The sequence below is a fragment of the Pelophylax lessonae genome (genome assembly GCF_965119305.1).
Source record: "Pelophylax lessonae genome assembly, chromosome: 4".
Lineage (NCBI taxonomy): Eukaryota > Metazoa > Chordata > Amphibia > Anura > Ranidae > Pelophylax > Pelophylax lessonae.
This window is the reverse complement of record NC_138771.1, coordinates 324613424-324628452: the sequence shown is the minus strand read 5'-3', so window position 1 is coordinate 324628452 and position 15029 is coordinate 324613424. Positions and strand designations below refer to the sequence as shown.

General features: G+C 41.6%; 1 protein-coding gene across 3 annotated transcripts in view; it reads left to right on the top strand.

The window, feature by feature from the left end:
• Nucleotides 1-15029, top strand: part of HTR4 (5-hydroxytryptamine receptor 4) — a 730224-nt gene that overhangs the window by 454026 nt on the left and 261169 nt on the right. For all 3 annotated transcript variants that reach the window (XM_082253259.1, XM_082253258.1, XM_082253260.1), the window contains one exon: nt 7112-7312. In XM_082253259.1, the coding sequence (XP_082109385.1) occupies nt 7112-7312 (201 nt within the window). The remainder of the gene's footprint in view (nt 1-7111; nt 7313-15029) is intronic.

Below are 15029 nucleotides of genomic sequence, written 5' to 3'. Positions count from 1 at the left end.
AATCACAGTAGAAAGCACGCCCCTAGGGACACACATAGCCCCTCCCTTACAAAAAAGTTAACCCCTTCACTGCCAGTGTATTTTTACAGTAACAGTGCATATGTATAGCACTGATTACTGTAGAAATGTCACTGGTACCCCCAAAAGTGTCAAAAATGTCAGTCAAGGGTCCGATCTGTCCGCCGCAATGTCGCAGTACCGCAAAAAAAATCGCAGATCGCCGCCATTACGCGTTAAAAAAAAAACAACAAAAATGACAAAAATCTTTCCCTTTGTTAGTAAACGCGATAACTTTTGCGCAAACCAATCAAAATACACTTTTTGCGATTTTTTTTACCAAACATAGGTAGCATAAAACAAATTGGCCGAAAATGTTAAAAAATTTTGATTTTTACATTTTTTTTGGGGGGGAATTTCATATAAAAAAATTTGAAAAATATTGCTATTTTTGTAAAATTTACGCTCTTTTTTTGTTTATAGCGCATGATCAAAAGATCGCACAGGTGATCAAATACCACCAAAAGAAAGCTCTGTTTGTGGGAAAAAAAGGACGCCAAATTCGTTTAGATACAGTGTCGCACGACTGCGCAATTGTCCGTTAAAGTCACGCAGTGCCGAATCGCAAAATACCCCCTGGTCAGGAAGGGGGTAAAATCTTCCGGGGCTTAAGTGGTTAAAGGTGATGGTCACGTGGACAAGCTCTCCACATTTTATGTTTTTTCTAAAGAAGAAGAAAGAAGATTATGCTACATACCCCGATCAAAGATCACTAAATCTAAGGAGTTAGCAATTAGATCCATCCAAAAAAGTAAAAGACTAAAAAGATGGTACCTGAGCTTTCGGCAAAGTAGATACAAGATTTTGCCTGTAACGTTGTCCTTTTTAGGCACTGGACCCTGGGATCCGGACCCTTGGTAAAATCAATACCAAAGGTGCTCTGGCAGGGTGCTCTACAGGTCCAAGGGAGTGGCCCCTCTAAAACAAGGGAACCCGGTCCTTGGATGTCAGCAAGTGACTGTAACTCACTGTGATGAGTGAAGATTTGATTCTTGTTACAAAACAGATTCCTGCAGCAGGACTGCTAAGTCCACTTTGAAAATATTTGTAAAAGTATTTTTATGCACTGTTTCCTTTAAGATAACAGATACCGAGTGCCATGTTAGTCTCTACAAGAGACAATAGGTGTATTAGCTATATCAAAGCACACCTGGTTTGTTTAAAAAATTTTGCTCTCCCTGTGCATAGCAGTAGGTGTATCAGATGTGGTAAAGCGCGCCTTGTTTGTTTAAACATTTTTCTTTGCTCCCTATGCAAAACAGTAGGTGTATCAGCTATGTTAAAGCACACCTTGTTTGTTTAAACATAATTTTTTCACCCTGGGCTCATCATCTGTAAGGTATCAGCTGTGACAAAGCGTGATTGGTTGCTTATGCTGTTCTCACCCCATGTTGTTTGGTGTGTAGCTTTTGCCTTGGTGCGAAAGCACCTGCGCATCCGTCTCCTTGGAAGCTCCGGATCAAGCAGCGCCTTCAGGGGTGTGTCTGTAGTGAAGGTTATCCGGGCATGAATATTCGCCATTTAAAAACAAGTGCACGCATGGGGCAGGAGGAGCCTGTAATGACGCGATTGGCGTGCACGTAGACACCACATAGCATGACGCGCAGTACAACTGCACATGGCGTGATTTTAAAAGGAGATTCTTCCTATGTGCAAGCCTCTGTCAAGAGCCTGGAGGGACACAGCAGCAGCAGCTTGGTTGCATGAGTCACTGTGGGTGCATGTTTACAGGCACAGTCAGGTTCTGTACCTTTGGGATAATCAATGCTTTGTTTGATAAGCTGTATAGCTTAGCACAAGCCTTGAGTACACTAAAGTTAGTACCTCAAGTTTGTCTTGCCTAAGAGCAATGTCTTCCCGAAAAAGGAGTGGGGGGCACAGCTGGAAGAGGCACTATGGTGCTACCGTCAGACCTTGAAGGAGAAAACGTGATAGATCCCTACTCACCTGAGCCACCCCCTGAGTTAGTTCAGGATTGGGCAGAATATGTAGAAGAAGTAGCTGTAAATTACCCTATAGAAGGTCAAGCTGAGGTTTCCACTTCTGGGCAGTCAGGATCTGAGGAGTCATATTCGACCTCTCAATCTCAGATATTGTTATTTCAGTCTCTCACTGAAATGGTCCGGTTTGGATACAAGTTACCTCCCTTAGAGATGTCTGAAGTCTCTTTTTCCTTTCTAGGTTCATTGTTCCCTCCTCGTAGTCCTCAGGCTTTTCCCTTACATCCGCTTTTGGAGCAGATAATGTTGGGATACAAACTGGAATTTTGGGTGTTCCCGCATCCTCGGTTTGTAAAGTCAAACATAGCTGCAGATCCTCTAAAAAGAAGATCTCTCTTTATGGCTCTGGACCATTTAAGGTCCCAAAAAGTGAATACAGAAGTGCCGGAGGATGAAAGATTCAGGGGTTTTTACTCTTTTCGTAGTCCCAAAGCCACAGAGACATGAGATCTATTCTGGTTCTCAAAGCTCTAAACCAGTTTCTTAGAATGTCTGGATTAGAAGCTGAACTTGGCAAAGTCAGTATTACAGCCGGTCCAGCATCTGGAATATCTGGATTTCCTTGTGGACACAATACAGGCAAAGGTATTCTTGCCATCAAGAAAGGTCACAGACCTGAAGGATCCGGTTCGAACCGTAAGAAGGCAAAAGTATCCTTCTGTACGTCTTTGCATGAAGTTATTAGGGAAGATGGTGTCCTCATTTGAAGCAATTCCTTATGCTCAATTCCATGCCAGACCCTTGCAGAACAACATTCTGTCAGCATGGTCCAGAAAGGTCCAGTCCCTAGACTGGTGCATGTGTCAAGAGTATGTCAGAGTCTACGTTGGTAGTTGTTAACCAAAAATTTGGAAAAAGGGAAATCCTTTCTTCCAGTAGTCTGCAAAGTAGTGACTACAGATGCCAGTCTCTTTCTTTGGGGAGCAGTTCTGGAGGGGGGCCACGGTCCAAGAAAAGTGATCCTGGGTAGAAAAAAGTCTCCCCATCAATGTCTTGGAAATTCAAACAGTTTGTCGGGCTTTAAAATTCCGTTCGCCCCGACTTCGGGGTTACCCTGTCAGGGTATAATCCGACAATGCCACAGTTGTGGCTTATTTCAGCCATCAAAGAGGGCATCAAAAGTTGGTCAGCCCAGAAAGAGGTAGTAGTGTAGTTCTGTTGGCATCCAGGTTCAACATCAAGTTGAAGAGATTTGTGTCCAGAACCAGGGATCCACTCGCAGATGCTTTGGTGACTCCTTGGGAGGAGTTTTCCCTGATCTGGTTGAGCTGCTGCCGCGTCTATTATGCAGAATCCAGCTAGAGGGAAAACCAGTAATCCTCGTAGCTCCACCATGGCCGAAGAGGTTTTGGTATGCACAAATTAAAAAACTGGCAGTGGCAAGGCCTTGGGTTCTTCCACTGCGTCCAGATCTGCTCTCTCAAGGTCCCATATTTCACCCTGCTTTTCAGTCTCTACAATTGACAGCTTGGCTATTGAAGCCTTGATTTTAAAAGAGCGGGGTATATCTGGCCCTACAGTTTCTATCCTGATAAATGCTAGAAAACCAGTCTCTAGAGGCATTTATTACAGAGTCTGGAAATCTTAAATTACCTGGTGTGAAGCAAGGAAATGGCATCCCCGCAAGTAAATCATCAGGAGAGTTCTAGTTTTCTTGCAAGTAGGGGTAGATATGAAATTAGCCTTAAGCACTATTAAGGGCCAAATTTCAGCCTTGTCGGTTTTGTTCCAGAGACCGATTGCTTCGCATTCCTTGGTTCAAACCTTTGTTCAAGGGATATTTCGTATGTTTCCTCCTGTGCAGCCACCATTGTGTCCTTGGGACCTAAATTTGGTGCTGGCAGTTTTACAGAAACAGCCTTTTGAGCCCATCGGGTATATTCCCCTGGTTCTTTTGATCAGAAAATTTGTCTTTTTGATTGCGATAACTTCAGCCAGAAGAGTATCAGAACTAGCAACTCTTTCTTGTAAATAGCCATTCTTCATTTTACATCAAGATAGGGTCACTCTACGTCCACACCCAGGCTTTTTTGCCCAAGGTGGTGTCCGCATTTCATTTGAATCAGGATATTGTTCTGCCTTCCTTTTTTCCAGATTCTCAAACAAAGGAGGAAAGGTTACTACATTCTCTTGATGTAGTACATGCTCTAAAGACTTACTTGAAAATGTCGGCTCAGATTCGTACTGTTCATACTGCCAGAAGGGCCAGAAGACAGTTTGCCATCAAGCTTCTATGGCTCAGATTTGCAAAACTGCAACTTGGTCGTTAGTGCACACGTTCACTAAATTCTATCAAGTGGATGTTAGGACCCAGGATCAGTGTGCATTTGGCCACATTGTTCTGCAGGCAGCTATGTATACCTTTTTGTGGTCTGATGGCAGTATTGATGGTGTCCCCCTCAGGTGCATTACTATAGAACTGTCCATACTGTATGTAATGAATATGGCTCTGTGTCCCATGATGTACGATAAACAAATATGGAGTACAATACGGGACACAGAGGTCCCTCCCCTCTCATATGGGGTATATATTGCTTGCTACAAAACCGAGGTACTTCCTGTATAGGGTGGTCATATAGGAGGACTTCCTGTCTAATTGGTTACCATTGTGGCCTATAACCCATATGTAATGAATATGGCTCTGTGTCCCATGATGTACTCCAAGAAATGGATTTTACAGTTAAGCTATAGAATAAATCCATATTTTGGTTTGTGTTGTAATTGAAAAATTATTACTTCTATTGCCTGTACCCATAGGCAGAGCTTGAGGGGTTGAAAGGGTTACAATGGTGACCTTGTCCATGCTCCAGGGGGGCCCATGCGGTCTCCCTGTCACATGAGGTTTTACATTAGATATCACTAAATGGTGGACCATGGTCCGATCTGGACCGAGTCACTCTCCCACCTGGACCTCCGCAGTCCCACCATTTAGGGGCCAAGTCTTCCCCCAGCCATCATCACTGTCACTGTCCAGACAGCGTGAGACAGGACAGTCCTGGATGGAGGGCGGGAGGTGCCCGAGTTAACAAGCAGGTGCAGGAGTCAGTGGGTATCGTCATATCCCACAAGATATGACGTACCTCGCCACGGTAGCCTAAACAGGAAGAAAAAACAATACACCATGGAAACAAGGTAAATCCAGCTGAAAAAAAAATGCCAAATTTTTAGTTTGCTGTTCAGAAGTGGATGCTATAAAATGTAAATGTGGGTGGAACTCTGCATTAATATGTGAATGGGGAGGCAGATATATAAAAGCAGAACGGACGTCATGTTTTACAAAAAATGCTGACAGGTAGGCTTTTTTTAACAGAAGACTGTCTGTCTCTTTTGTACTACGTGTTTTTACCTGCTGGCCAGAATTGTTTTCCAAGCATTTCTATTTTTAAAGTATTCCCCAAGTCACCTTATCCCAGCCTGGCCAAGTCAAGATGGTCAAAGACTTCAGAAGATCAGAAGAAGCTGGAAGTACTGGCAACAGAGCACAAGGGGGAATACTACTGAATGCAGGAGACAGGCACTTAAAGTCTGCCATATTGTATAAATATAATACCATACTTGCAGATTATGGCAAATGCTCCTGGCGGCTGGAAATTTTCCAAGCTGTTTTGTTCTCCTTGTATTGGACCTTGCTTTTTACTGCAAGGTCCATTTTAAGATATTAATGCCTGGAATTCATGTGCCATTTTTTCCAAAACTCCTACTCTAAAACAACCTTGTCAAGCTTAATAAGCAAAAAATATACTTACTGTAACAAAGCTAAATTTTTCATGTAACTTCAGCTAAATCAAAATTTCTGTGTATTCAAATATTTTATGTTTCTCAAAAATGTATTCACCTTTAAAGTATCTTATAAGATAATCCACAACGAAGGTTCATGCATGCATTGGATATCATTCAGGGACCCCAATGGGGAATACCACTTCTAGGTATCTGATTCTCTGAAGTAGACTAGAACCTTATGGGCCCATTCACATCCAGGCATATTCAATACAGTGCTTAATAATGCACAAACACAGATATAAAAGAGTAAAATATCTATTATTTTCATGCAGTAAAATTAATGTGTTAAAGTGTGATTAGCCCCTAAAGCCCATATTTTTCACAATGAAAATCCAGAAGTCAAGGCTAGAGTGATTATGAGCCACAGTTGGAGCTGCAGTCCCCGATTGGTAAAAGCAGTGGCATCACTAGGGTTGGTGTTACTTGGTGCAGTAAAACATGGTGTCCCCCCCCCCCCAGCCTTAGTACAGACTCAACAGCCTTCCAGTAGCCCCCTTCCCCAGCATAGAACTGTATATATCTCTAGACTGAGCCTCTTCCATTGGCTCTGAGGGCTCTGTGAGGCAGTTAGAGGCAGTGCTGTAGTGCACATACAACATCCACTTGCAGCACCATGAAACACACACCAAAAAACATTGTTGAGCAGTTGCTGAATAATCACCATGCATTTCCTCTATAGTCTTCAGGAAGCTCACCTTATGCAGACTCTTAGCTTCACTGAATGCTATAGAAGTCTCCTTCTTTGCTGCCCACACTTCTGCCCACTTTGCAAACTCTGGATCTTACTCTCCACTCAACCTACCCTGTCACACTGTGTCACTAGAAAAAAGTAAACCCAGATGGCCCAGGGCAGAAGGGAGCCCTCTGTTGCATCCCATGACTGTACAACAACACAAAGCACCATGGGAATTGTAGTCCATCCCTCACCACAGTGCCCGGTCTTGTATGCAGGAAAAAACTACAAATCCTGGCCAGCCCTCTGAGTTTAATTTTCCCCAGTGACACCTTTTGACAAGGAATAATGTGACGGGGCCCCTGGATCAGGGGCAGGGTCACAATTGCAGTTCCTGTGACTCCTGTAGCTACGCCAGTGGGTTTTACCCCTCTGGCGGATGTCACTTAGGTGTGGTCCACAACCCCTGTCCCCCCATAGCAACGCCACTGGTTATAAGCATCCAGAAAGTTATAGAATCACACTTATCCATAACAGATTTATTTTGCTTGGACTTAATCAGTCTTCTACTATGTGTAACATTGTATATTTTAATTTACAGGAAAATAAAAACCAATTATTTCATTGTGTCACTTGCATTTGCTGACTTACTGGTGTCAGTATTAGTGATGCCATTTGGAGCCATTGAGTTAATCCAGGACAAGTGGATTTATGGGGAGATGTTCTGCTTAGTACGGACCTCACTTGATGTTCTCCTAACCACAGCTTCTATCCTGCACCTCTGCTGTATTTCACTAGACAGGTATGTGCCATGAATGGCTACAAGTAACCGAATAAAATGAATGTAATACTAAAGTTATCAATGTAAAACATAGAATCTTTAAATGGCCTGTGGGCCAATTGTCTGCAATACAATATATTTTGTACGTTTGGTGCCTAAAAGTCTTCTTTTATCTATAGCAGTTTTTCAGGGGTTTTTTTTTTAACCTTTCAGGCTCTGTGAAATGTTTTACAATGCTAATTTTAAAATTCTGTTCAGTCTCTATGGTAACATGGATCTTTTCCTTATATATGTTAAAGCAGCAGAAAATGGTTAGGTATCTGAAGTACAATATATTTTTGGAACTCACTGTCATCATTTATAAAAAATTAAGAGAGTGAAATCTTTATTGCTTTTTGTCATTTACCAGTCAAAATTTGTTCTGTTTATTTATATTTTTAGGGGAAAAAAAGGACTGTAATGTAATATTGTAAATGAGAAACAATAATTGACCCTACTAGTTCCTTTTCAGTTGTGCATGAAGACAGGAGACAGCATACAACATGCTGGAACTTTGCATAATTTTTTGATAGGTGTGAAAGGTTTAAATTGTAACTCTTCCATCTAGTTATGTCCCTTTTAGAAACATCATTGTACAGTCCTAGCTACTGCTCATCCTACTGATACTGACACTTTCCAAAGAAATTTTCCCCTAACTTAGTAAATGTGGCGAAAAATAACTTCGCAAAAAATACCCAGTCATGCGCAAGGAAAATAAACAGTATTTTTATTTGCATATTACTGATATTACTGAGTGATGGAAAACAGTGCAGCTTCACCCAATTCACTGTTTTCCCTGTGAGAGTATCTGACCAAAAATGACATTTTTGTTGCAGGGGATGTCAAATATCTGACTTGTATCTTAGTGCAGACATCTGGGAAAATCATAAAGCCAATCATTCAGGCCCCGTTCACATTGCAGCGACCCGACTTTGCCGGGCGACCTCACAGGTCGCGGCGCGCTGCTCGCCCCGCGACCTCGGAGCGGCCGGCACGGACTTCATAACATTGAAGTCTATGCAGGTCGCTCCGGGTCGCCCCAAAGAAGCTCCGGACCCTTTTTCTAAGTCGGAGCGACTTGTGTCGCTCCTATTAGAACGGATCCATAGCTTCTGTATGGCAGGTCGCCCCAGTGTGAACGGGGGCTCAAGGAAATTACATTTTTAGAGTGCATCTCATAAAATTAGAATATCTTCAAAAAGCTAATTTATTTCAATAATTCAATTCAAAAAGTGAAACTCATACTTTATATAGATGTGTTACACACAGAGTGATATGGTTCAAGCATTTCTTTCTTTTAATTTTGATGATTGTGGCTTACAGCTAATGAAAACCCAAAATTCAGTATCTCAGAAAACTAGAATTACATAAGACCAATAAAAAAAAAGGATTTTTAATACAGAAACGTTGGCTTACTGAAAAGTATGTGGCACTGATGAGGTGTTATGATTGAAAGGTTGCTTTGATAGTGGCTTTAAGCTCATCTGCATTGTTGGCACCGGTGTCTCTCATCTTCCTCTTGACAATGGTTAAAAAGGAAGGTTGGGGTGCACCTGCACTACGGAATGTGTATTTAAACACAAATACTGAACTTGTTAACCCTCCTCTTATGTTAGAATTCCGTTACTATCCATGATGTTAGGGTCAGTTTTGACCCGTGTTTTAAATCAGACATAAAATACCCTCTGAATAATTATTTATCATCAAATTTGTTTCTTACCTCTTGGTTACCATGTTAGGCTTCTTTATCCTTGAAAAGATTGGTTTTAATATTTTTGGTGTGACCCCTAGACCTTTCTTTTGATAGCATACCTCTCATTGTCAAATTTAAAAAATGGTAAAATAAAGTCAGCAACTCTGAAATGAATTTGTCCTATGTTTCTTCACTTTATTTAGAGAAGCAGACAAGCAGGAAAAGAGATAGGCCCCTCCTTAACTACAGCTCACAGGGTTGAGAGGGGATTGGCTGTCACTGTTACTAAGCAGAGAGAGTGTTTATGATTTCAGTTTTGGCACTTATTAGTGTCCTAAAATCCTATATTATAACTGGGTCAGAATTGACCCTAACACCATGAACGTCTTAATTTTCACCACAGTATTTTATAATTTAGTGAAAAGGATTATTTTTCTATTACATTGTTTAAATAGAGGTTCCTGACAAAGTAAAAAAATCTTGATGCAATAAACAAATTTATGTGATACTTATAGACATTCAAAACCTGAAAACGGGTCAGTTTTGACCCTAACACAAGAGGAGGGTTAAAAGGGGGGACCAGACCATTATGCTGCCTCCAACTTACCACTTGGGTAAAAAATATTGGGGGTTGGGATGTGTTGGTTTGGGGCGCTACCACCTTGCAAAATAGATAGTGTATTCGGTCCCATAAAGTGCACTGTGCTCTCTTAAGTTAGCAAAAAGTGCAGAAAATATTTAAAATTGTAAGGTGCTGCGTGCTATCTATAGTACTAAAGGTGCGATGAGTGCAAAGATTGTACTTTCAAAGGTGTGCTTGTGCTGAATAGGTTGGACCATCTATGTATCAATCGTCAGATGCAAATTGTATAGCAACCACCTGAACACTGATCAGTGAAAAAAGTGCCGAGGTGCTAATAAGTGAATAGACAGTTATATTTTAAACTTTTATTGTGACTTCCCCTTGCGGGGGTGAAACCTTACAACCGTGATCACGCCAATAATAATAAATAAAGTGCTAAGTGAGTTGCGCCCATATGGCGCGTGCTGTGAGTGAGAGTGCTAATATCGGAGGTAAAGCACTTACCAGAGGCTCTCCCTTAATAAAAAGCCGACCTGGTTAATTGTCTTTCCCCTTTGATGCCTGCAGGGCTCCTAAGTTGCGTTCAATCATTCACAGGTATTGTTGCAAAAGCATCTAGGGAGTCAGTATACAAAAACCAAGAAGGCTTCCATTGCGTAGTATAGTAGTATATCAGGGAGAAAGGTTAGTATCAACTCACTGTTAGGAAGTTCACTGTCAGCTTGTCTGGTGTTACCCTGGCGTTCGGGCGTGCGGTGCTTCCGCATTCCACCGGCCGAAACCACCTCACCGGCAGTGACGAATGACGTTGTGTTGCCGCTCTATAGATATTCTATGGGGTTTAGATCAAGCGATCAAGTTTGCTAGTATAGAGAGGGGGGGGGGGGGGGAAGACGCTCAGGTGCAAGCCCAACCTGGTGCTGGCTAGATCCGCCATCCGGAAGCATGCATTGTAGATTTTGAAGCCGCACACAGGTAGATGAAAACAAAAGGTGTCTTTATTCTTCAAAAAAGGACAAACAGACAGTGTGAGGAACAGATGAGTCCAAGGTAGACACGTTTCACAGCACAAACGGCCGCTTACTCATTACCACGGTGAAGGATAACGGAAATCGGTCATTATTTAAGGATGAACAAGCCAGAGAGTTAATTGGTGCGAATGCTCGCAACTGTGTATCATTAACTGATTAATCACATAAAGAATCCGATGTTTCCATGATCCAACACCTGGGACATATCAAAACACACATGAAACAACTTAAAAAGTGAAGAAACAAATACAAGATATTCTATGGGGTTTAGATCAAGCGATCAAGTTTGCTAGCCAATCAAGCACGGTGATACCATGTCAGTGATTATTTGGGGATCCATGTCATCTGCTGGTGTTGGTCCACTGTGTTTTATTAAGTCCAAAGTCAGCCCAGCCCTCTACCAGGAAATTCTAGAGCACTTCATGCTTCCCTCTGTTGACCAGCTTTGTGGAGATGCTGATTTAATTCTCCAGCAGGACTTGGCACCTGCCCACACGGCCAAAAGCACCAATACCTGGTTTAATGATCGCCTCCATGCCACGCCACACTGATGCAGTAATTCATGCATCAATGAATCAATGAATCAGTAATTCATTCATGGCTCAAGTATTGATTGCATACTATACTGTACATGGATATCATTTTCAGTAAACCAACATTTCTGTATTAAAAATCCTTTTTTTTTTATTGGTCTTATGTAATATTCTCATTTCAGGAGATACTGAATTTTGGGTTTTCACTAGCTGTAAGCCATAATCATCAAAATTAAAAGAAATAAATGTTTGAAATATGTGTGTAACGCATCTACAGTATATACAATATATGAGTTTCACTTTTTGAATTGAATTACTGAAATAAATGTACTTTTTAATGATATTCTAATTTTTACGAGATTCACCTGTATATGCTATATTGTTTTTTTTTTTTTATTTGCTAATTTTTTTCTCATGAAAGTGGAGTTAAATCCATGCAACAGTAAAATAAGAAGGTGGGGCTCTAGAGTTTAAATTTCGTTAATTAGCTTGCAGTATATGTCAAAAAGATTTCCTACTTGAGCAAAACAGCCTTATTAACAGTATTAGTATTGTTAAAATGCATCTGCTCTCTTTACCTTATGAAATAAGCCATAAAAGTGGACAACAGTGAACAAAAGATACAAGTATGCAGGTCTGAATTTTATGAATGATGTACATAGTTACATAGTTGTAAGGTTGAATAAAGACACCACTCCATCCAGTTAAATCAGAGGTGTGTGTGTTTTCGAGTTTATGTCAATGTTAAAGTTTTAGCCCCCGTTCACACTGGGGCGACCTGTGAGGCGACCTGGTCGCCTCACAGGTCACCGCAGGTCGCCTCCCATAGGGAAGCTGCGGACCCGTTCTAATAGGAGCGACACAAGTCGCTCCGACTCAGAAAAAGGGTCCGGAGCTTCTTTGGGGCGACCAGGAGGCGACCGCCATAGACTTCAATGTTACGAAGTCCGTGGCGGCCGCTCCGAGGTAGCGGCGCGCTGCTCGCACCGCGACCTCGGAGGTCGCGGTGCGAAGTAGCGTCGCCCCAGTGTGAATGGGGGCTTACTAACCCCAAGACCCTGCATTCACTATTGGTTTCCCACAATACACAGAACATGCAATTATTTTAAAAGATATAAACTGCTAAATTCCTTTTTCTTATCGGCCGTATATAGTAGTCTTGTGACTTAAATCAGTGTCTGGTTAAAGCTTTTAGGAGGAGTTTTCTGACTGTCCTATGAGACTGCAGGACCCCTGACCCTCTGTCTGGACAGTGCTGATTGGCCCTGTGCTGATCACATGCACCCTCGCAAGAAAAAAAAACTTTCTAGCAATACACACCAAACTGAACATGCACAGCCTGCACTCCATAGACTCTGTGTTATCAGGAAACTATTAGGAGTCAGGGGAAGGAGAGGATGATCAGAGAAGACAGGATCAAACAGTCTTTTTACACAATGCAGAGGACTAACCCCTTAGGTTCCACAGTGAACATAACAAGCATGCTTTACTGCATATACAGACTGATTTTACTGTTGTGTGTGTAGTAACACTTTAAATCCAATGTCTTTGTATGGTATGATCGTTAAGATGACCATATACAAGTTTTTTTAAACTATTGACACTCCCTGCTGACACCACTACTTGTGGAAGGGAGTTCCACATCCTCACCACTTTCACAGTAAAGAACCCTCTACCCAGTTTAAGGTTAAACTGCTTATCTTCCAGTTTCAATGAATGTCCATGTGTCTTTTTAAGCTCCCTCCCTCTAAAAAGTTTTTTTCCCTATGCTAGATTCACAAGTAAGGTATTTGTATATCGTTATAATAATAATGTAGTACTGTATTGGTTATTTACTTTTTATGAGATTATGTGGTTTTCATTGAAAAAAATTACATTTCCTTTTTTTTTAATTAAAATTATTATTTTTTTTCACATGCATTGCTTTTAAGTAAAGTACACGGATATCTCTTTCTTAAAAATGCTAGATGCGTAGTATATTTTTCAATGCAAATTCAATTTAAAGAAAAACATCATACTACAGCACCTGATAAGTCATGAAATTTGGATGTTATCGTTGACATATAAAGAAAATCCTTCTGTGTTTTACTTCCTGATAGATTTGTAGTACGTCTTTCTGTTGATGGCATTTATTTAACAGCCTGCTTCAAGGATCGGTAAATGCGTGTCATCATGTGACATTTACACACCAGTTATTGACTGCCCCTCTTTGCCAATCGGAAATCATGGGATAGAGACTTGACACTGACAGTTAGGGTTTAAAATTAGACATTTTCACACTAAAATGTCTCTTACAGCAGCTGGCAGGTGTGAAAATTGTTGGCTTACCTGTTAAGCTAAAAATAGGGGACAGGAATGGCCCATGTTTACTGCACAGCTTCCCATTCAAAGAAGCCTAACACGTACCAAAGATTCATTCGTTTCTTCTTTGATCAAACCCTTAATTACATTTCTATCTTTCTACTGAATAAAGGTATGAATGTTATTCTGGTGGAGAACATGATGGAACTGGCACAAAACAACTATTGCTGATTGTTATTACAATCCTTATAGCGAGAGAGCGACTGAGCCTGGCTTTGTAGCAATGACTTTTGAATTGTTATAATTGAAATCTCCTCTATTGTACAGGCTATGCCAAAGATGATATTTATCTCACACAATGCAAGAGCCCTTTAGATCCAGCTGTCGGCATACAGAAAGCTCTTGTGGTACTGACCTCACGCTATATTTTTCCCTGCAAGCTTTTATGCCAGCACTCTCTGATCTATCCTTTTCTGTTCTCTAGGCATAAAAAAGAAAGCAACTTTTTAATGGGCGAACCAGATACATGGCTATGTATTAGAAATAGGTTCTCGGTTCCAGGTTTGTCTGGGTTTCCCGTAGCAACCAGACAGATTTCATAACTTATTTTTCTTCCAGGATGAAAAAAATTCTAGCAGGTCTGATTTATATATATAAAAAAAAAAGTTGAACAAAGTTAGTAATGATAAAAAGAAAGTCTTTTTTTTTTTTTTAAATGTATTGACATGCAGGATTTTTTTTTTAGGATGGAAGTGACTGTGTTGTCTCTTCTGTCACAGATGTCAATTCTTTTTTCTATTTGTCTATAAGTTGAGAAAGCACAGCTCAGTGTAGTCTTGGCACTATTTTGTGCTGGGATGGAGCAACTGCTGTGCACATGCATGAGCATTATGTCATTTAGGCCCAGCCAATCAAAACATTGAAGACTCTGAAACTAGAAAAAGGCTGAGAGAAGATAAAAGCACTGGAGACACAGAAAAGCACTGACATACGTAACATAAGGGATTACATTGTTAGGCAAGTCTGCCAAAAGTTGCAAATATGCTGTGATTACTTGTGCATTAGGGATGGGTAGAACACCCAAACAGGGGGAAAATGTTCTAACCTGAACGGCGATCCCTATTGAAGTCTATGGGAGCCGAACAGGAAAAATAAAAAAACTGCCCCTCTGGCCCCGCTCCTTAACCACTTTACCTCCGCCCACAGTAATATTACTGCGGCAGAGTGGCTCGTTATCGTCTGACGACGTAGTACTACGTCGTCAGACACTCCCCCTTCTGGGCGGCGCTTGCGCGCCGCCGGAGGCTCGCTCCCGCTGTTTTCATTCACAGCGGGAGTCGGCCCAGGGGAGGAGCAGCGGCGATCGCCGCTGCTCTGCCCCGATCGCCGGGGATCTAGTGTGGATATCCGCCCGCCTGTGTAAACACAAGCGGGCGGATCTCCATAGTGACAGGGAGTGACAGATCGGACTGTTCAGCATAGCTGGACATCCAATCTGTCCATGACTCACTCAGTCACCTCACACGTCAGTAAGCACCAGGCATACATTAACCCCTCC